The 22930-nt window shown below is 40.5% G+C and overlaps 2 protein-coding genes across 2 annotated transcripts in view; both read left to right on the forward strand.

Moving 5' to 3' along the window:
* LOC128742109 (trophoblast glycoprotein) overlaps nt 1–6702 on the forward strand; it is a 43742-nt gene extending 37040 nt beyond the window's left edge. Inside the window, exon 2 of the mRNA XM_053838326.1 lies at nt 4838–6702. Coding sequence (XP_053694301.1) covers nt 4853–6025 — 1173 coding nt within the window. The 5' untranslated portion in view covers nt 4838–4852 and the 3' untranslated portion in view covers nt 6026–6702. The remainder of the gene's footprint in view (nt 1–4837) is intronic.
* A 7002-nt stretch (nt 6703–13704) lies between these two features.
* Nucleotides 13705–17907, forward strand: LOC128742356 (8-oxo-dGDP phosphatase NUDT18). The gene is made up of 2 exons (XM_053838691.1): nt 13705–13881; nt 15521–17907. The coding sequence occupies exon 2, from the start codon at nt 16298–16300 to the stop codon at nt 17306–17308; it is 1011 nt and encodes a 336-aa protein (XP_053694666.1). The 5' UTR covers nt 13705–13881; nt 15521–16297; the 3' UTR covers nt 17309–17907.
* Nucleotides 17908–22930: the final 5023 nt, after the last annotated feature.

Genomic DNA, 22930 nt, shown 5'->3' on the forward strand with positions numbered 1-22930 from the left:
AGCTGATAAGCGTGGTTTTAATGTCCCACTTGTTCGCCCTTTTCTCGGGGCGCTCTGTAGCCGCAAGGTTACAGAGTCTGATCTGACACGCAACTGGTCGTAGACTCGAATCTTATTAGAATCGGGTCAATCGATGTCAAGCGAGCTTAGCTTGGTTTTATTCTCAGACCCTTAATTGCCAGTAGTTGGAGAACTCACGAAAAAGTGATTATTTAAATCGATGAAGATCTCTCATGAATATGCACAATTCGCCGATAATGCATTTAGCAACTTTTGATTTTATCACGTATTAAACTTCATTGTAATAGTGAGATTCGCTCAAAAATTGAATGTTAAACATCAAATGTGGCCAATTTACCGTGTATAGGACGTCCGAGGATACCTTTTGCGATGCATATGATATTTATATATTCAGCGATGCTATGCAGCCTGAATGTGGGTGAAAGAAGCCTACCGTACGAGTCAAGATCATGCCGACGGACCGGATGGTTGATGGGTTATGTTCTTCCTGCCAAAACCAAAGCTGGGCATTCTTTAGTCGTGACCGAAAATTTAAAACTTCGCTCAAGCAAGCTCCGTGTTACTGTGTAAAACCTTAAGGGTTTACATTTCTGCTGGCATAGTGGAAATTGACGGAGTTATTAGTGATCCTAGCTTGACCGTCAAGGACTTTCTGGGCTTTGGGATTCCAGCACTCAGTCGGTAAAGGTTTAGGACTGCAAGCATTTGGATTAACTCTCGCTTAAAAATGATGTCAAAGTGTAGGGATGTCTTTCATCGGATTCGCTCCGCCTAACGGTACCCACGTATTCGAGAGCTTTGTATGCATTTTCACCTCCTTGTATCACGGGTTATGAGCTGCCTGGACTTAAGTCATAAGATCGCTGTTGCAATAAAGCACGGTTGGGTAAGTGCGAGCAAAAGCATGCGTATAATGCGATTTTGAAGGAACTATCCAAACGTACCTTCACGAACATGCTCAAAAAGTCCGCTATCCACTCACTCCGAACACGACAAAGGGTCTGATGAATCAGAAACTAAAAATTCACTCAGAGGATACTCTTTTGTCATTAATGAAAATGCCATGAAGAGGACAAAACTGTCTTCCTCATCCGGAAATGAACGATATATCTCCAAGAAGAAAGTAGGTGGACTCAAGGAAATCTAGAAGCTTTGCAGTAAATCCGAAGCCAAATCCTCCAGGACCTGCTAAATTGAGTTAACCAGGACAGTACACTTCACAGAACAACAAACACCTTAAATGTTCTTTATTTTTCATCTTAGATTCAGCCACAAACTGGACTTCTAAGTGTGTCAGATATTGTAATCTTTAATTTTAAAATTTTCAAAATAAAAGCTTCTTCTAAAACTCTGCTCGTAGCATTTTTACCAAAAGTTACGTTACAATTTGTACGCAATTGGTTGTAAAATGATTCTGCTGTATCCTTTAGCAGCTGTTTCTTTTCGATATCAGGTTCGATTCTTTCAAAAAAGTCAAAAAAACCCATTTAGAAGACGAAGCATGTGTTTCCATGAAACCTCGTCCACTTCTAATACTGATTTCAGCTGCCACGATTTTAATATTATTCGACTTTCCTATCGAATCCCTATCGAGGAATATTTTTAGGGATTGAAAGCATAATTATTTTTATTCCAACGATTTCAGGCGTTGAAGTTTTTGCATACCAAATGACAATTCGTGGTAAAGTGCTTGGGTAGATTGCTTCGTATTCCTTCCAGAGCACAGTTTGGGCGGCGAATGTTCTTCGATATGACTGAGTGTCTTCCCAAACAACGCTTGATTTTGGGGAATTTCAATTTCCACGGCCAGGACTGTCCTTCACACTGAGTGAACTGACTCTTTCTGCACCAAAAATTGTAATCCGGAAGTGCATCGTAGATATAAAGATAAAGCAATACTTAGTTTAGCAAATTTCATAGACCAAGCTCATGTTTTGACTTAACCTTTATTATGAAGTCAGACATTTAATTAGTTTTTTAGTAAGGTAGTTTTTACAATCGACTCTTACTTACTTACTTATTCAGCCGAGAACCGGGGTGGCTCTGGCCGTATCAAGAATTCCTCTCCATTGTACTCGGTCCTGGGCTACTCGTCGCCAATTCGTTGCGCGTCTCTACACACGCAAGTCGGCTTCAACCTGGTCGAGCCATCTAGCTCGTGGAGCCCCTCTATTCCTGGTGCCGGTGGGGTTCTTGAAGAGAACGGATTTCACTACACAGTCGTCTGGCATCCTTGCGACATGGCCGGCCCACCGTAGTCTCCCAGCTATCGCCAGGTGTACGATGGAAATCTCTCCAAACAGTGCCTGTAGCTCGTGATTCGTACGTCTTCGCCACTCTCCGCTTTCCGTTTGTACTCCGCCAAAAATAGTCCGCAACACCTTTCGTTCAAAAACGGCAAGTGCACGTATGTCTTCCGTAGACAAAGTCACTGTCTCAAGTTCGTAAAGGACTACCGCTCTTATTAGCGTTTTGTACATCGTCAGCTTTGTGCGGCGGCGTATGCTCCTAGATCGAAGCGTCTTGCGGAAGGAAAAGTAGGCTCGATTTCCAGCTTGAATGCGTCGTTGAATCTCCTTACTCGTAATATTGTCGGCGGTGACCAGAGATCCCAAATATACGAACTCATCAACCACTTCCAGTTCATCGCCGTCAATAGTCACTGTCCGTGGGAGGCAAACGTTACTTTCTCGAGAGCATCTTCCTACCATGTACTTGGTTTTCGACGCATTGATTTGTAACTCTATCTTCCTAGCCTCTGTTTTTAGTCTGGCGTAGATTGCCTTCGCCGTCCCACGGTTTCTAGTAATGATGTCGAGGTCGTCTGCAAAGGCTAGAAGTTGGCTACTCTTGCTGAAGATCGTTGCTCTCGTTTCGATGCCCGCTCGCCGGATCACACCTTTAATAGCGATATTGAATAACATACAGGACAGTCCATCTCCTTGCCGTAGCCCTCTGCGCGATTCGAAAGGACTTGAAAGTGTCCCCGAAATGCGCACGTAGCACATCACTCGTTCCAGAGTAGCTTTGATCAGCCGCATTAGTTTGTCCGAGAAACCGTACTCGTGCATTATCTCCCATAGCTGTTCGCGTTCAATGGTATCGTATGCTGCTCTGAAATCCACGAAAATGTGATGCGTGGGCACGTTGTACTCTCAACATTTCTGGAGAATTTGTCGGAGAGTAAAAATTTGATCCGTAGCACGGGCCCCCATAAAGCCCGCCTGATACTGCCCTACAAATTCTCTTGCTATTGGAGATAGACGACGCAACAAAATCTGGGAGAGCACCTTGTAGGTGGCGTTGACCAGCGTAATACCGCGGTAGTTACAGCAGTCTAGCCGGTCACTCTTTTGTAGATGGGTCAGACTACGCCTTCCATCCACTCCTCCGGTAGTTTCTCCTCTTCCCAAATCCTTGAAGTCAGCCAGTGAAGTGCCGTTGCTAGCGGTTCTTGGTCATTTTTGTAGAGTTCTGCCGGGAGTCGGTCCTTTTCGGCAGCTCTATTATTCTTCAACAGACCGATTTCTCGCCGAATCTCTTCGAGATCGGGAGCCGGTACGCTGTTGTCGTTTGTAGGTACTCCAAGGTTAACTTCCATTGCATCTCCTGCTGCTATATCGCCGTTGAGGTGCTCATCGAAGAACTGCTTCCACCTGTCGTCCACCTCGCGCTCGTTTGTGATTAGATCCCCTCCCTCGTCCCTACACATGTCAGGTTTTGGTGTGTGGGCCTTGCGGGTTTGGTTCACCTTCTCGTAAAACTTGCGGGTGTTATTAGCCCGGAATAGTTGTTCTAGTTCCTCACGATCTCTGTCCTTCTTCTGTCGCTTTTTCCTCCTCAGGATGGTGGTCAACTCATTCCTTGCTCGTCGATACTTGGCCAAATTCTCTCTCGTGGATATGCTCAGATAGTTTTCCCAAGCTCTTTTTTTCCTCTCTATCGCTTCTTGGCATTCCCCATCAAACCAATAATTTCGCGCACTCGAGGTTTCCACTCCAATAATGCTTATTAAGTATGTGTACCGTTTCTTTACCTTTACCCAAACTGGGTAATCCGATGGTTATAAGGCTATAATTAGGTTATAATTGGTGCACATTACGTCTGTTTGATCGAATTTGACTAGTGTCAGCTTGAAAAGTCGTGCCAGCAAAGACAATCCCCGTGCTGCTCTAGGAATGGCAGCAACCACTTCTGGAGGTCAAATTTCTTTTGATGAATTTCCTGGGATCGCTTTTCAGTGCACAGCTGGAAAAAGTTTGGCAAACGAGCAACTATTTCAGGAACACCGACCTCTATTTAATATTAGATATTACTGTCTTCCGGAGGTACAAAATTATTATCGAAGAATGTATTCTAAAACAGGCTTGCAATGTTTTAATATTCATATCGACGGAATCGTATTTCATAAGCAAATTCACGAAGATCTTCCTTGGCCGTTTCCTTGCCTCCTGATTTTGCCTCGGGTGACGGTCCGATTCATCTTGTGCCCTGAAGCTGCTCAAACCAGCCCTCTGTTTTACTGTCTGGACATAGGATACTCGACTGCCGTTTTCACCGCGTCTCTAAATGATAATCTCGGGTTCGGTTTAAAAAGAATCGTAACTTTCGAGAGAGCTTTAAGCTGCCACTTCAAAGTTCACTATTTCAAATTTTTCAAACTTTGCTAATTAAATAAGCGAGACATCCATAATTAGTCAGTTGTCTTAAATATGGTTTTTCAATTGAATGTTGTTCTCATGTAATACAATTGATTTGAGCAATTTAGTTTCTGAAACGCTAAATATTTTTGTTTTGTTTTCTTCTCTTTTTTCAGAATCAACTTAGAACGATGAACCCAATCAACATCTTTTTTACGGTGCTGATAATTATTTCCACCGCGCGAGCAGATGATTGCGGAGAAAAATTTCGCGGTAAATGCAAATGCGGCCAGCAGATGTACAACTACCAAACTCGGTACGTCGTGAATTGTACCGACGAAGGCTTTCGAGATACAAACGTACTGGAGTACCTTCCACTGCAGACGGAAGTCGTCATATTCACCGGCAACTACATCGACGAGCTACCGTGGAACGTGTTCGGTGCCATAAACGATCTCGTTAATCTATCGATTGTCGATATGAGTAATAACCACATCCGAGAGATTCGCGGAAAAACATACCATCACGTTCCGAACGTGAAGCGACTGATTCTAAATCATAATAACTTGAGCATTTCACGCTACGATGATGATGAATACAATCATCACCACCCAAGGGTTTTCTCGAACTTCATTAACCTTATGGAGTTGCATTTAACGAATGCATTTTCGGACAACACGTCGGCTGAACTTTCCGCTGACCTTCACGATATTTTCGTGAGCAGTAATCTCACCAAATTAGTTAAGCTCCATCTAGAACAGAATGAAATATCCAAGTTTAACGATAAACGCGTATTTTGCGATCTTCCGTCCTTATTGGATTTGCACTTGGGAGACAATCAGCTGACAGAGCTCAATTTTAACGTTTCCTGTTTGAAAAAACTTCGATTTCTCGATCTGGAACGCAATAAATTCGAAGTTCTTCGGCCACACGACATGGACATGCTCGATGCCGTTCAATCCCATGAAGGACGAACAGTCAATTTTATGGTAGATTTTACCTTCAATCCGTTCAATTGTAACTGCAGCATAAATCCGCTGTATGAGTGGATGCGAAAAACGAACGTAACGGTACGAAATCGAGAAAACCTCGTATGTTTCCGCAACAAAAAACACCAGGAACCGATTCTTTCTCTAAATATGAAAAAATGCCAGAAAGCGCGTTCCGGTAAACGGGATCACACGGTCACGCTGATTTTTGTGCTGATCTGTTTGAGCTGCATTCTAGCGGTGCTAGTTGGATCACTGATTTACGTTAGCAAGGATAAACTGAAGACACTGATTACTCCGGTGGTTGATCACGTCTCCAAGAAGGTGCACTATACCACCATCAAGGACGAAGAAGCGCCCGAACAGTACGTATGATGCTGCGCAGCAATCCAACAACGTTCCAAAACAGCTCGAGAAGAATACGTGTGAATAAAAAGTGATCGCGATAGAACTACTGCAAAGGGTCTAATCATATCCCCAAGCCCAGTAGCTAAGTTTAATTATAAAGTAATGTAAATAATAACAAAATTTTAACTTTACACTATTTAAATGACAAGTAACGGAAATGCAATTACTAATGCTACTAACGCTTAAAGCAAGAAAAGGTTAATCATCAAAGACATCGTTACTTACAGAAAAAGGAAAACCCTAGGTTTATTAGATAAGGCTAGTAATTAAAAAAACTACCTACTATTCCTTGTTACTATTAGCATGGAGTGCAGTTGAAAGTTAAAACACGTTAAAGTGATAAGTTATGATGACAGCCAATCAACACGAATGTATGTTTCTAACAGCTAAGAAATTGTTTATGAAAATGCACTTACAAAACAACAGGAGTATGAGAAATAATCGCCATAGGAAACAACGAGACCGGTATTTGCTCTTGCTGTTGCCCACAATCGAATGAATCTATAGTGTAATAAATTTAACTTCAGCTCGTGGTATCAGTTTCATTCCCATTCCATTCGCCGTACTTACATTGTTCACAAAAATGGCTAAATTAAAAGACATTCCAACATTCCAACATTGTAGTGAAAGAGTTATAACTTATATAGGAAATTTTCTAATAAAGTTTTATTTAAAAAGAAGTGATATTTTTAGTAGAACACCGAATCAACATATTAGTTCTTTTCCTTGCTGTCGAATATCTTATACATATTCCCACTCTAAGATTCCGAAATTTATCAAACGTTTTATCAAACGACTAAAACCGGATGAACATAATGTGTTAACCACGTGATAAACTTCTTTATGTGTTAAAAGATTATTAGCTCGGTACTTCAGTTTGAGGCTATAAATTTTGACACCGGCGGAAAATGCTTTAATATTTTGTTAGCTGCTGTCAACGATATCACTCCCTGAGGCAATCAAGTGCCCGACACATAATCGAGTTGAACTTTTATCAGCACCGAGGTTCTTCGTAAACAGAGTGAAGCATAATCCTTGCTTGTCCGCTACCGTGTGTACCTACCTAGCTACCTACCGTCAATATCGATTCTACTGATTTCCGTCAAAGGAAACTATTCATTCCTACCAAATTATACAGGCTATTAGTGTACATACCTTATAAACTTTGATAAAAGTTGATCGTAAGTTTCTGAAAAGGAAACGTGCCTCGAAGAGAACAGCTGGAAGCTATGGAAGTGAAGCGCAAGTTAGTGATAAAACTTCTTTTAAACGATGCAACACTGGTACGATTGGTCATTAGGAATAATCTTTAACGACAGAGCAGAATTGTCTTTAACTTTTGAACTTTGTTTCTTGCAGAGAAAATTGTCTTAAATAACATTATTTCAATTCGGACTACAATGAGTACTACATATCAATGAATTGCGTCGAGTTGATAGTCATGTTATATTTAGGCCAGTGTTACGTAACCAATAACAACTGCAGCCGTCCTGTTATTTCTCTTTTCCAGTCCCGTTTTTCACTTTTGTTGCGTTTTATCTCCTTTTCTGTATCGTTTCCTTGGTTTTCGCTCTTACTTTTCTTTCGGTTTTCCTTTTTTTCTTTCATTTTCCTTTTTTCTGACCTGTGTTTACTATTTAATTGTTCGATGTTACTTCGTCCTATTTTTTTATTTTCAGTTTTGTTTTTTTTTTTTTCATTTTTTAAACTAGTTTTTTTATTATTTTTATTCCGGTTTTCTATATCTTGTCTTAGCTTTTTCCCCGTTTTTCGTTTCTATTTGTCTGCTTTCCTTCGCGATTTTACTGTTCTGTTTGTCCTTTTATGGATACCCGGTTTTACCGTTTTTTGTTGCGTTTATTCGATTTTTAGCTCCCACTTTTCCTTTCCACTCCGGTTTACCTTCTTTATCTCCCGTTTTACGGCTTTTTATTTTTGTCTAGACCGTTTTTCCTGTTTTTCTTGTGTTCTTTTTCTGTCTCGTTCTCCCGTTCTTCGTTCCTTCTTTCTCCTTATATGGTCGGTGTTAAATCAGACCGAACCAAGTCGCAAAATTTAAAAAAAAATAGTTAATGACAGCAAACGATCAAGAATTTTCTAAACTACATTTTACTCTAATCAGATTACATAAATGTTGCAAACAGCCAGAGTTATGAGATGATTTCGAACGATTGATAGCTATAAACCATACAGAGCAGCATACTTTGAGTGCGTTTTTCTCGAAATCAGAGTTTTGTCACTTGGTTCGGTCTGACTTAACACCGACCATATATTCCATTTGACCTCTCCCTTTCTGCTCGTTTCCTCTATCGATTTTCTTTTTTTCTTTCTTATTAACCATCTTTACACTTTTGGTTTCTCTTGTTTTCTGTTCCGTATTCTTTTTCTTGTCTGGTATTCTCTCTTTTTCTCACTCGTTTTTTTTCTATCCGTTGTTTACTCTTTCTTTGTTTCTTCCTTTTTATTCTTTTTCAGTCCCGTTTTTCTTTCCTGTCCCCCTTTTCTGAGGCCTGATTGTTCTTTTCCATTTGTTGTCTTTTTTCCATTTTTCTCCGTTTCCAAGCCCATTTTTCCTCTTTTGCTGTCTTGTCATTTTTTGTCCCGTTTCGTCTTTTTCATATTTTCGATTTTCGTCTTTTTCGCTTTTTTAACCCATTTTTCGATTTCACCTGTTTCGTTCTCAGGCGTTTTATGTCACGAATTGTTCCTGTTCTGTACCCGTTTGCCTTTAGTGTTCATTTTTTTCCTTTCCTTATTTTTCCTATTTTTCTGTTCCTTTCGTTTCTCCTGTTTCCTGCTTCCATATTTCTTTTCCTCTTAATTTCGTTTTTGCTCCTTTTCTGACCAGTTTATCCCCATTTTCTTGTTGGTTTTCTTTCGTTTTTCTTCTTTTCTCTTCTGTTCTTCATTTCTTCTGTCCAGTCCCTTCGTTTTCTGGCTCCCTTTCCCACTTTCTCGTTTCTTACATTTTTACTTTTCTACCTTTTATGGGCTTCGTCAAGGTGATGGCCTTTCATGTCTGCTGTTCAACATAGCGCTACAAGGTGTTATGACACCGAGCGGATATCAACACGCGGGGCACGATATTCAACAAATCTAGTCAATTCGTCTGTTTTGCCGATGACATGGATATTATCGGCAGAACATCTGTGGCGGTGGCTGAACAGTACACCAGACTAAAGCGCGAAGCAAAGATTGGGTTAAAGGTAAATACGTTTAAAACGAAGTACATGCTGGCCAGCGAAAACCAGGCCGAACGACACCGTTTGGGCAGTAGTATATTGATCGACGGTGATGAGTTTGTGGTAGTCGATGAATTTGTCTGCATTGGCTCACTGGTAACGGCGGACAATGATACCAGCCGTGAGATTCGGAGGCGTATTATCAGCGGAAGTCGTGCTTACTATGGGCTTCACAAGCAATTGCGGTCGAGCAGACTAAGTCCCCGTACAAAGTGCACCCTGTACAAGGCGCTTATTAGACCGGTTGTTATCTACGGGCATAAAACATGGACATTGCTCGAGGAGGACCTGCGAGTGCTCGGTGTTTTCGAACGACGTGTGCTAAGAACGATCTTCAGCGGCGTACAGGAGAACGGAGTACGGAGGCGGAGGATGAACCATGCACTCGCACAGCTCTATAGCGAACCCAGTATCCAGAAGGTGGCTAAAGCTAGACGGATACGATGGGCAGGGCATGTTGCAAGAATGCCGAACTACTACCCTGCAAAGATGGTCTTCGCCTCAAATCCGGTAGGAACAAGACGACCAGGAGCGCAGCGAGCAAGATGATTAGACCAGCTGGAGCGAGATCTGGCAGAGACTACTCGGTCTCCGAGGAATTGGAGAGCGGTAGCCCTTAACCGAGTTACATGGAGAAACTTTGTTCAACAGGCTTTGTCATAGGACGGCAAGCCACCTAAGTAAGTAACCTTTTATGTTCGGTTTTCCCTCCCATTCTGTCACGTAGTTTTTCTTTCGTTTTCTTTTTTTCATATTAGTTTTAATTCTCTCTCTCTTTCTCTCTCTCTCTCTCTCTCTCTCTCTCTCTCTCTCTCTCTCTCTCTCTCGCAAATTTTCTCTCTTTCAATCTCATTTGTCCACCTTTTGTCACTTTTGTGAATGGAAATTATAATTGGACTTGAAATTGGAATTATTTTGACGCAATTAAAATTAACTTATCGCAAATTAAATTTAATACTACGTACTTCTGGTTTACAGAAATTATTTTGCTTTACTCTAAATTTTACAAAGAAGATGGGACACGTGCCCCAGTGTGCCCCAGCCTGGGCACACCAGTGTTTAACCCACTCTATGTATATGAAAACTTTTCAATTTCACCGTTTTCAATTCCGTCTAAAAAGTACTTTCACAAATCATTTTTCGCCGACTATCACATCACCAATTGCGAACAGTTTTGGGGGAATTTATTAAACCGAATTCGTTGAGCGATGGTCAATGGCGGATCAAAAGTTTATACCGCGGCGGATCCTACAAAAAGACCTTAAATCAGAGTTCCAACGCATACCTTGTTCGTTGACTTCAAGTCTCGTATGATAAGATGATACCATCGACCGACGTAAATCGTTTTCGTAAAACATGAACGAGAACGGCTTTGTCGGGAAGCTACTCAGACTAATCAAATCAATGATGGATGGCTGTGCTGCGTGCGGATTTCGGGTGCAGTGTCGAGTTCATCCGAATCTGACAGTGGGCTTTTGTCAAGGTGATGGTCTCTCATGCCTGTGGTTCAACATAACGCCATGAGGTGATAGGAACCGTGTGGATATCAACACGTTGGATATTTAATTACTTATTTATTGGTCCATGTTCGCCAGATCTCCTCAGCCGACGGTCTATGGCTTTCACCAGTCGCCAGTACAGGTTCTCGTCAAGAGCACGGATGTCGCTGGCTATGTTGCGTCGCCACAAGCATCTGGGTCTGCCTCTTCCTCCTTGTTCTTACAGATTCCAACCGAGCGCTGAGCTGCAGAACTCTATTTCGCTTCTCCTAATGGTGTTTCCGATCTACTTCCACATACGCGGTCTACTTTGCTATCAGCGGTTGATGACATCAACGATGGAGTTCCTCGTCGGATATCCAGTTCTCAAGCCAGCAGGCACGAATGATATAACGCAGACAACGATTAATAAATACTTGCAGTTTTTATGTTCTCTCCGCTGAGACACACCCAGGCTTCATTTTCGTAGTAGATGCTCATTTGAATATAGCAGCTCAGCAAAACAGAATTCGAAAAAGTAGTGTAAAGGGCAATTATAGCGCTCGTAATTATCTACAATTTTGTTGAAGAAAATATTTTTTTATCCTTTGTTCTTCCACAATAATGTAGATAATAATTTACTCTACAAATGCCCTTTACACTACTTTTTTGAATTCTGTTTCGCTGAGGCGCTATAGCCAAATGAGCATCTGCTGAGCAAAAAACTGAAAATGAAGCCTGGGTGCGCCTAAGCGGAGAGAACGTAAAAACTGCAAGTATTTATTAATCGTAGTCTGCGTTAGGCCCCGTACAGAGTAAACGCGACAGCGACGCGACACGACATCGCTCTCATGTTGCTAAGTGCACAGTCCTGCTTCGGGCGAAATTGGGCGAAATTGGTACCCTAAGGGTACCGCCAGAGTGCAAGCGACATGCGACGCGACGCGACATTTCTTGCTGTAGTTATACGCGCAGCCCTTTTTCGCCCGAAGTAGGACTGTGCATTTGGCAACATTAGAGCGAAGTCGTGTCGCGTCGCTGTCGCGTTTACTCTGTACGGGGCCTTAGGGTTCCGCCAGAGTAAACACGACAGCGACACGTCGCGACTTCGCTCACATTCATTTGAATACGCAGCAATTTTTCGCCGGAAGCAGGGCTGCGTATTTAAACGAATGTGAGCGAAGTCGTGTCGCGTCGCTGTCGCGTTTACTCTGTACGGGGCCTTATAGCACTTTCAGAGTAATATAGAGCAACGTGATGCCACGGCAGCTACCGCATTAGGTTGGGTCTCCTTTTTTAGGGACTTTGGCCAATATACTTTGCATCCAGCGCATCGGAAAAGTTGCAGTTTCCCATGTATTGCTGAATAGCTGAGCTGATCATCTGAGTTGACAAATATGGGTCAGCTTTGAGCATCTCGGTTGAAATTCTGTCAATCCCTGGCGCTCTGGGGGATTTCAAGCTTTTGATGACTCGATTGATGCGATGAACTATCGGTTTCATGCGGTTTAGTGGGTCTCTGACATTTGAGATTAGAAAGAGTTGCTCAAAACGTTCAGTTCAAGCTCCAAGATGTACAAGGCTTAAGCTGTTCTGAATCTGGCCCGATTATTCTTTCATATATCGCTTCCCACTTTATCGTGGTCGCCTTTCTCTCTCCCTCTCTCTCTCTCTCTCTCGTTTTTGTGGTGTAGCTACATCGTTCGGTGCTACACTTTTCGCTGGATAAACGAACGCTCGCAGTGCAGCAGCAGTAATCTGGTATGCGCGGGTTGGTATTTTCCTATTTTCCGATCTGCACCAGCTACACACTCTTTTTTTCTGGTGTAGCTGGTGCAGAAAAAGTGAAGCGATGGTGTAGCACAAAAATCGAAAACGAACAGTTTTGGTGCAAAAAAGCTACCTTGGTGTACCCAACAAACATTTTTGTTTTACAGTAGCTTATTCAACTATTGTATAGCTAAAACCAATGGAACAAGCGCATGATAAGCTGCTATACAATAAAAATTTTCCTTGGGTAGCTACACCGCAAAAACGAAAACAACATTAGATACGCTCTGGGTTGCACTTTTTAGACGACGGGTTCGCTCTGGGTATTTTCACAGTTTCAACCTCGCTATAAGCAATGCACTGATAACCTGAAAACGTTTGTTTATTCTCCCGAAAATATTTGTTTTTCAGCGGTCCGGTTGGAACTAACCCAGGTTAAAAGAACAAAACCGCTATCTGCTAGGCAAGGGTCGGTATATAGCATGTCCCAATTCGTATCCGTGTTTTCATGCTAAAGGCCGTTGCCCATAATCCATATTGATAGTTATTTTCTTCCATTTTCAGTAACTTTTTTGATTTTCGGATACAGTAGGTTGTTAGCCTAAGGTCCCAATTGGTTTTTTTTATTGTTGTTAGTTTATTCGTTATGTTATTATGTTATTGTTTATTTTGTTTATTATGTTATTGTTTACCACAATAGTTTAAAATAATGGACACAGTGGTAAGAGTACCCCACAGGAGAGGAGATGTTATTGTTAGTTTGTTTATTTATCCAGTAGCGTAAAGAAAACCTTTTTTAAATACTACTCCGAAAGTCACAATTGGAAATAGTTACTAAAATTCACTACTTATTACAATAATATTAATTCGACACTAAATTTTCTGTGAAGGCACAAGGCACGACGAAATTAATGCTATTCCTGTTTGGAACCCCTCTAACTTGAAGGGTCTCTAGTATACGGAACGATACTCACCCGTTCACGCATTCACGGTTCATCTCACTGTTCTCACAATTCCATCACATCATATCAGCTCACTGGGCTCACTGACAATTAAATTTTGCTTTCCCTTTTACTCCTTACTTTTACTGCGCTGTGTGCTGTGTTTCTTTTTTGTTCGTCAGTTGGAGTCGGAGTCGAGTGTTGTTGTTTTCTAGTTGAATGCACTAATAAGAGTTATAAAGTTAAATATTTTATACTTTTAGTGCAGATGTTTGAGTATTAGAATAGAGAATTAGTATCTGTGAAGTAAACTTATTTTTAAAGCTTACATTAGATATTGTTGAAAATAGAAAATTGTAGCTAATCTGTGTAGAAACTATTGCAATATTCGGGTAAGCAAATTGCATATATTTACATTAGGTAAGCCAATATAAATATCGATAAAAATGTTAGACTCGGCGAGATGGACCAAGTTTGGTCTTAGCCTTCGTGTGAAGCACGACAGCAAAAAAAAAATGTTAGACAATAATTCCAGTCTCGGTAATCAATTTTTGATTAAATTTTCTAAAGGGCCTGATAGCGAAATGTAATTAAACCGAATGAAAGTATGATCTGCTAATATAGGTTATACATATTGTACATGTAAACTCAGGTTGTTTACATTTTACCATTATGTTTTAGAAATTTACGAATCAACTGTTAAAATAGTTAAAAATACCAGCTGCACATGCTTACAAAATTCTTTTTTAATGTACATATAACTCATAAGCTTTGCCCTATGTATAAAAGTCAAATTTAGGTAAATATTTTCCCTGAACAAACCAGAATCTACTTATCATTATATTTTCAAGTCTTCATTGAAATATATTAGTTAACATACAACCTGAATAATATTAGTTCTCGTACTTACCGTACAATAACTTATACCTGATTTAGGACCACTACGAGGTCCTATGGTTTGATATACGTTGACAATCAAGCAAAACTATCCATAAGGCATTTTTCCAACAAATGTTTATGTTTGTACCTACTACTTAAGGCCGTTAGCCTTAGACATTAAAAATACACGTGGCTTTAAGATGAACATAACTGTTGGACATGAAATTGTAACATAAAGTTAAATTATTGTTAGCAAATTTTTCGTCAACGTTCCGCTATTTCACACTCCCAAAGCTTCATTTGGAAAGAAACATAAGCAGCAAAAGAGTCGTGAGTGGAATCTCAAGGTTTTTATCTGATGTGTGTTTGTTTTGAATCTGAATGAACAAAAACGGGAACAGGTTTCCCTTGCCAGCACGGCACAACTCTTCTCGTATACTTTGCGCTATGCCGGAGCAGTTTTAAGTGTGCATATCGAGAGGTGGAATATTTGTTTACTATTTTGGGGCATCAACATTCCAAAGGTAGTCGTAATTTTCACGTGTTTATCTGTATTGATAAATGCTACATACCTAGTTTAAGCAGGTTTAAATGCTTCATTGAAGATTGTATCGAAAATTTGACACCTTCGTGTCATGGTCATTAACAATGTTGTAATCACATAATAGCGCGATTATGCAAAGTGTTTATATATTATGTCACCATCATCGCCCATAAAAGACGGCTGGGTCTGTTTTACCTAACCACGACATCCTGTTACGATGCTTTAAAAATAAAACTAATGCAGAAACATATGCTAAACAATTTCGTATTTCGTTTGAAAAGGCATTAACTTTAATATAAATAACTGGGTATTTTATTTTCTTCTTGTGCATTGAAAAGTTGGGAAAAAATCGAAATATCAGAAAGTATAGTATAAAATATAAGGATTGGCCAATCCAATATAGAAATGTACTGCTTTTCGTTCCTGAATGGCATACTCCACTTTCTCTTCGCTCTGTTGGGATACCGGACCACTTCTGTTGTGGAGCAAATCAATGTGCTGTCGTTCATCTGTGCCAGGCAGATTCAATTGGCAGCATTAAAAATGTGTGGAACCCCCCGAAGTAATTAGTTTTATTTCCTATTTCCGTTTCTCTTTTATTTCTCCAGAAACAGAGCAACATTCATCTTGACCAACCAATTCACTGTGGGGAACGCAGAGGATACCGTTAGTGCTGCTGCCGCTAGCACACCTACCGACATCGCATTTTCTGCACTAACACTGGCTTTTGAAGCATAAAATCATGCGACACGAAAATTGGTCATAATCGCTGAATTTTTTTCTACCAAGACAAGGCAAGATTTTAAACAGAACGCGCAAGAGAGCGAAAGAATGTGTCGAATGGCGCAGCAAAAGAAAAGCTAAATGAATCTCACACACAATGAACGTGGCAAGAAACTATCAACAATCTCGAAATTGATCACAACCTAAAGCGCGCGGGCTTCCCAAATCACCGACTAGAGCCAAACGAAGTTGTAACTTAAAAACACCAGCGTATTATAGCCAAGCGTATGACGAAGGCGGTCGGTGAAGTGTTTTCAATTGGAACCGCACCCGAGTGCCGAAGAAAGAGAGGAGAGAAAAGCACTCGAAGAAGAGACCCCCAACTTGTTTTCCACCTGCGGTAGCTCGCGGGCTCCAGCCAAGAGCAACATACGATTCCGTGAAATCAGCAAAGGTATGCTTTAGTTTCGTTTTGTATCTCGAGGGAGCACGGTTAATAGTGCCAGCCACCGACAGTTTAGGTGATCAAAAACGCGATCGTGGAATTTTTAGCGCTTGGAATTCCAAGCACGCCAGGTATAGCACTACCGTTTGAGTGTGTTTCAGTCAAGATTATGTTCAGTTTTGTGCTCTCGGAGGTGCTTTGCTAAACTCTACTAGAAATGGAGACAAATTTAATACGCGTATTGGACGGTCAAGCCCTAGATGAACTCACAAGTGAATTGTGTGACTTTTCCTTAGAAGAACAGAATGCGGCCACAGAGGCGCAAGGAGTTAAGCCGCTGGCCTCGTCGGACTATATTCCGATTATCGGAAAATCAGTAACTTATGTGGTGGCTTGCGTTATTGTTAACGACAGGAATGAAGTGCTAATGATGCAAGAAGCTAAAGAATCCTGTGCGGGAAAGTGGTATCTGCCTGCCGGTCGAATGGAACCTGGCGAAACTATTGTGGAAGCTGGAATGCGAGAAGTTCTCGAAGAGACCGGATTAAAAGTGGACATCACAACACTGCTTGCTGTAGAATCAGCCGGTGGTACTTGGTTTCGATTCGTTCTAACGGGTAACGTCGTGGGTGGTGATCTAAAGACGCCTTCTCAAGCTGACCAAGAATCAATACAGGCCAAATGGGTTGAGAATCTGAATGAACTAAGCTTAAGAGCAAACGATATTCTACCTATTATAGATCTGGCCCGTAACCATAAACGGCGCATTCCCAAAGATCCAAACTGGCACAGAAACATTCTTCCAGCAAACAAACCACATTACAAAAACTATCTACGGATAGTGGTAGCCATTAAAAACAAATCAACCAACCAAATCTTTATCCTGCTCAGCGAAAAAACCGCTTACCATTTTCCGACCGTAGAGATTCATCCCGGGCGTAGCATCCACTCGACGCTGAAGAAGTTCATGATCGAGCTGTTCGGTGCCGATTTACCTCAGCACAGACCACATGGCGTTCTGAGCGTTGAGCACCACACAACCAATTCGCAGCCAAATCCGACAGATGGAATCTGCGTTACTGTACTCGTCGTTTGTCGGCCATCGATCGAAAGCGTGTCCCTCATCGGTAAATGTATTTGGCACGAACTGAACAAGGAACTAGGTGCACGATTAGCGATGACCGTTGCTGCTAAAAATTCCACACTGTCGCTTCATGTCGTACGATAACTGAATGCGTGATTTTTTTCAAATTCTCCCTCTGGTCGGTTGTCAATGCTTTAAATTAAGATCTGCGAAAATGAGTTTTCTCTTCGGCATAATTTTCATAGACAATTTGATCTTCAATGAATGCGTGCTTGCGTGCTTAGATAAGGCAGCAAAAAAATTTTTAAAGATCGATCCGCGTGGCTAACTGCAGTCATAATTAGTGGTTGAACTTAGAAGCTCGTACAAAACATGTAAATCGCAGTAATTTTTTTGCCAATGGAATCTTACCGCAGCTCTTTTATTGCTTTCGACTAAATGTATGTGCATCGGACATGAAAGGCAACAGCTAGCGAATAGAAAGGTATTTTTCAAAGAGAAATAAAACTGCAAAATGCTGATTAATTCCGCTCGCCCATTTCTTTGCCGAAGAAAAGAAAATTGCAATTGGGTCACGGTGAAAATACAAATAGGTACATCAATTTCGAAATTCGATAGTGCTTCCAAGAGGAACAAAAAGTAAAATAGGCTTAACACTAGCAGCATTAAATTTCGATGCACTTTGAAATATAATAAAAATAAAATTCTCTATTATCATGTAATGGTTTGTATAGTTTTAGAAACCTGTTTTATTTATTCGAAATAGCATAACCGAATTCCCTTAAAAAGTATATAAAAAGTAATTTTCGTTAAAAAAAATACTTCTGTCAGCTTAAATTGACCTTAAACGTTCATGTTCAGTTACTTTAGCATGTTGATACTCATTTTACTTAACTCTCTAACGGGCAACATCGTAAAAGTGATGCGATCAAGCTAATGACTACTTTTTTCATGAAAGTACACTCTAGAGAACCTCAAGTTGGGGTCAGTCCCGGCGTAGTGGTTAGCATTCATGCCTCTCACGCCGAGGACTCGGGTTCAAATACCAACCCCGCAGAAGTTACGAATGACTCAAACTGGCTAAAGTGACTATAATAAAAAAACAAGTTCTGATTTTCAGGCTAAAATAATTATCTGAAGGCAGGGATGGTTCGATCACTTGAACTCAATTTTAATTCATTTGACAGTACCATCTCAGCCGAGTAAAATTTGTGAGCAAAAAGTTTTGTATGGGATATTAGTAGGACTAGTTAATATTTACAATTTTGCTGAATTAAGTTTTGCTGCATGTTTTGTAGTTACGGTGCAACAATGCTAGTACGTCATTAGTAACTAGTGAACGTTCTTTTAGTCACTAATGAGGTACTAGCATTGTAGCACCGTAATCACAAAAGATACAGCGAAACTTTATTCAGTAAAATTGTAGATAATAACTATTACTACAAATGTCTCATATACAACTTAGTAAAATTTTGCTTGGCTAAGAATGAATCAAAATTGAGTCAAAGTGATCGAACCATCCCTGTGTGGAGGAGCACGCTAGGCAAGAAACAGTCCAATTTCTCTCTTTTATTTTTCATGACTAACATTTCATGTCAATGCAGATATATTACAAAATTGAAATAAAGCATGCAAATTACTCATAGACAAATTTTGAGGACAATTTTTTATATGCTCTTCTTCTTCAAAAGTAAGAAATGAAATGTTAGTGCAACATTTTTTTTTCAAAATTTTCCTGAAAGTTTTTGAAAGATGATTACATCTTGAACACATGGTCAGTATGTTTTGATATTAAAGTCAATCTGTTAAGAAATCAGTTCTAAACACATTTTTCAAATCGTTAGCTCAAAACAAATTTTGTACGTGGCTCTGAAGCTCTAAAAGTGTGTCATTCCTAAAAATCTAGTGATCAGGTTTTAAACGCTAATAACTTAGCGGTTTCTTGAGCGGTTCCTATTTTAAATATGTTTCCACCTAACGATCGAAAAATCCTCTACGCATCAACCCAATTATTGATTAAGTCATCAAGGTGCTAAAAATTACATGCTTATAACTCAGTCAATCAATATATATCTGTATCAATCAATTGGTAATTTTTATAACTATCTCTAATAATACAGGGCAGAAAACCTATTTTCAGCCTATTAAACGATTGCTTTCATATTTACAGCCAGGCCTTCCATTTCTTCAGCCTAATTAAGTTCTAGGGGAGGAACCGTGGGCGGAACAGACGGTTTTGATGTTTATGTAATGTAATAAAAAAACACAGTAGATTACTTTTAACAAACCATTGAAAATTAAACAATTGAACATTGAACAATGCCCTGTGGCATATAATTTAGTAAACAGCGATTTTTAAGATATCTTTACCAGACATGTTTAAAAACTGAACCAATCTGCGTGCCAGATTGTGAAAACCCTGCGAAGTCTATTTGAATTGGTACGCTGCTACCGTGTCTGATGAAATGCACTGCGTGCTCAAATCAAAGCAACTGCGATCGGTTTCAGTGTTGTATTTTAAGCACTGGTTTTTCACACTTCGGAAACACTCGGTATTGCGTACGCTAGCTTCGTGAAAGTGCCTCGAAAATATGCTGGACGATCAGTGCGAACGTGTCTTTTTGCTAAATTGCGTTAGTTTTTCGTATTTCTATTTCATTTAGTCACACGGCCAAATGGAAAAACTATGAGGCGCCTTCGTGCGTATTTTTGCAAACTTAAAAACCTTGCCTACGGTGCATGCCGACAGGCTTGTTATTTCCTCACTCATTGTGCAAAAAGTGAAACTTTTTTGTTCAACACAATGAGCAGAACTGCTTTCAGAAATGAGAAATAAATCCACACAATGAGAAACAGACTAAACATAATGAGAAAAACTGATGCGCAGAAAAACTTCTTAATGCGCTCTTTAAATGAGCAACTTTCGGTTTTGAACAAAACAAAACAAAACAACCGTCGCACTGTTGCCGTTGTGACATGCCTAGCCATATGATGCAGTTGCGTTCGCGGGCAGCCAAACTCCACTGAATATACTAAATGTAAGAATATTGATTCAACTGCATTAATGGATTAATATTTTTCTGATGGCAATGACCGCTACTGACAATCGTGGTTTTTTCTCAACGCACTACCCATGTTAAAACTACCCGTAGTTGTCATACGTAAGCGCATCGCATCAACGTATTCAAAGTGTATTAACATTCTCCTCAATGGGTAGCACAGTGTGCGGTTGCTCATACAACTGCGTTCAGCAAGAAAGAGAAAAGTTAAAATGAAACGGAGCAGAATAAATTGCGTTGAAGACTGAGCACAGTTTGAATTTTTCTCTTCTCTTTTTTTCTTCTGAGGAGGAACCATCCCTGCATGCCGATGTCAGTAAGATTCGGTTTGTTTGCATGCACGGACATGGTGGTGGGTGAGAAATAAAGGTCACTTCTCATATGTCTGCTGCAGTGACACTGCTTTTCGCCTGAAGTTTAGGCCTACTTACTTAAGTGGCTTGCCATCCTAAGACAAAGCCTGTTGAACAAGGTTTCTCCAGTTGACTCGGTTGTGGGCTACCGCTCTCCAATTCCTCGGAGACCAAGTACTCTTCGCCAGATTTCGCTCCACCTGATGGTCGCTAACCACTGACGAACTGACATGACACTTAGAAGAAAATCCTTTAAAAAACATCGTCATGCACATTTTGCTTGCACACTAGCACCCTCTGTTATGCATGTTGCGAAGTAGCTTGCATTTGCAGGGTTTTATGCTGTAGGGTTTTGTACATTTGAATGGTTTTATACTGAAAACTCAAAACAAAACTCGCGCGCCGCGGTGTGGCCATGTTGCGAAACATGCTTTTTTGAAAAATGAGTGGTTTTTGATTGGACGATGGAATTATCGCGAGTGTCTCGTCTATGTAGTGAATTGCATTGGCGTGGTAGAATGAAATCAAATTAATACCCAGGTAACCAATAAGCATTAAAATAAGCAGTAAATCAGTTGTTTATTAGCATCCCTGGCGTTTTATACTGCAGGCTGTTGTTTATCAGCTTTTTGACTGCATAACTGTTGTAAATTGGCATCCAAAATTCTATTTAAATTCTTCTTGTTGGTAACTAGTTGCAAATAAGCATTGTCAGCACTATAAGAGGGCTAGCCGTAAAGTAGCCGCATATTTTGCCAAAATAGCATTTAAGTAGCATTTAAGGCAACTTAAATGCTTATTGGCTTGCTCTTAAATTGCATTGGAAATGCTTATTGGTTACCTGGGTAGATCATTACACGGGAGCTCCTAACCACACTTTTTTGACAGCACTTGGTGGTTTGTTTACATGGTGTTAAAGTTTGAATTGAGTTTTCTATCTTTGTCCGGCAGATAATGATCTATAGCACTCAGCATATATGAATTGACAAACTTGCTTAGCTATGAACTTGGATAGCAGATGAAAACAACACTTATATGGTAGCACTGCCCAAATACTAACTCCAAGTAAGACGTGACGTTTGGTAACCTCGTACAGAATTCCTTTGCGTGTATGCAACGTTTCCCGTAAGGTCGGGTAACATGAGAAAAATGAGATATGTCATTCTGTGTGCTACTTTCGAGAACAACAGATGTGAGGTTCGAGATTTGGATACGACAACCATCATAAGAACCTTTCCCGGCCCCAAAAACCCGTGCGTGCAAATTTTCACGCTGATCCGTTCAGTATGTTTCCGGGTTTATAAAGGTTCATACAGACAGACAGACAGATTACTATCCGAAAGCAATATGTACTTGCATTCACTACATCTGTCTGTGGTCTAACCATCTTAGTCACTGCGCTCCAGGTCGTCTTGTTTCTACCGGATTTGAGGTAAACACCATCTTTGCAGACTGGTTGTCCGGCCTTTGGCGACATCCATTTAGTACGTCACGCAAATTTTGACCAAAATCAACCCCCCCCCTCTCCCCCTTGTCACATTTCGTCACACATTCGATGACCCCCCTGAGAAAGTACGTTACGTCACAGCAACCCCCCCCCCCCCTAACATCAAAAAAATTAGATATTCATCCCAACCTTTTTATTTAAAGCTACCAAATAAATTCCAGCAAATAAAAAAAGGAAAATTTTAGAGCAAAGTCATCGATTCACGGATTTTGAAGATGATCAGAAGTCGCTGATGTGTCGTCGATTAATGTTTCGCGCATATTCACGTCCTTTACATCTATCCACTCGAATTCGTCTGATCTAGTAGAAAGAATCTTCCTGCAGACGTCTTGCAGCAACACGCCTTGGAAGAACTTTTCTGACGGATTTTGTCATTTTGTGTATTCCTTCAATCGTGCAATCATTCAACACTACCTTAGGTGCGAAATTGAGTCCGCAAGTGGCATAAACTCTATTTTTCAGAGAGCTTTTGAGTGAGGGTCAGTATAAATTATACCGAAAAACCTTAAAAGCAGCCGTGGAACTTCGGTATGATTATGTTAATCTATTGAGTTCAGCACGAATATCAAGGGAAAACATTTCCATGGGTCTCTGGTAGCGCCCCGTAGCCCCTCAGGAGTTTGTGCGACTGCTATTTGCGGTTGCAAAAGTCTTTTAGACAGAACGATACTCAAGCAGCTCTTCAGCGGTGTACTGCATATTCTGTAAAGCCGTAATGAAGAGTTCATACTGCACATAGAAGAATAAACGAGTTCTGTTCACACATATATGTTGAAAAAAGTTTTCATTCAAAAAATTTAATTATTTGTTTTAAAATCCATCAGAATGTTAATTTTATAGAAGCCTT

The sequence above is a fragment of the Sabethes cyaneus genome, chromosome 3 (genome assembly GCF_943734655.1).
Source record: "Sabethes cyaneus chromosome 3, idSabCyanKW18_F2, whole genome shotgun sequence".
Lineage (NCBI taxonomy): Eukaryota > Metazoa > Arthropoda > Insecta > Diptera > Culicidae > Sabethes > Sabethes cyaneus.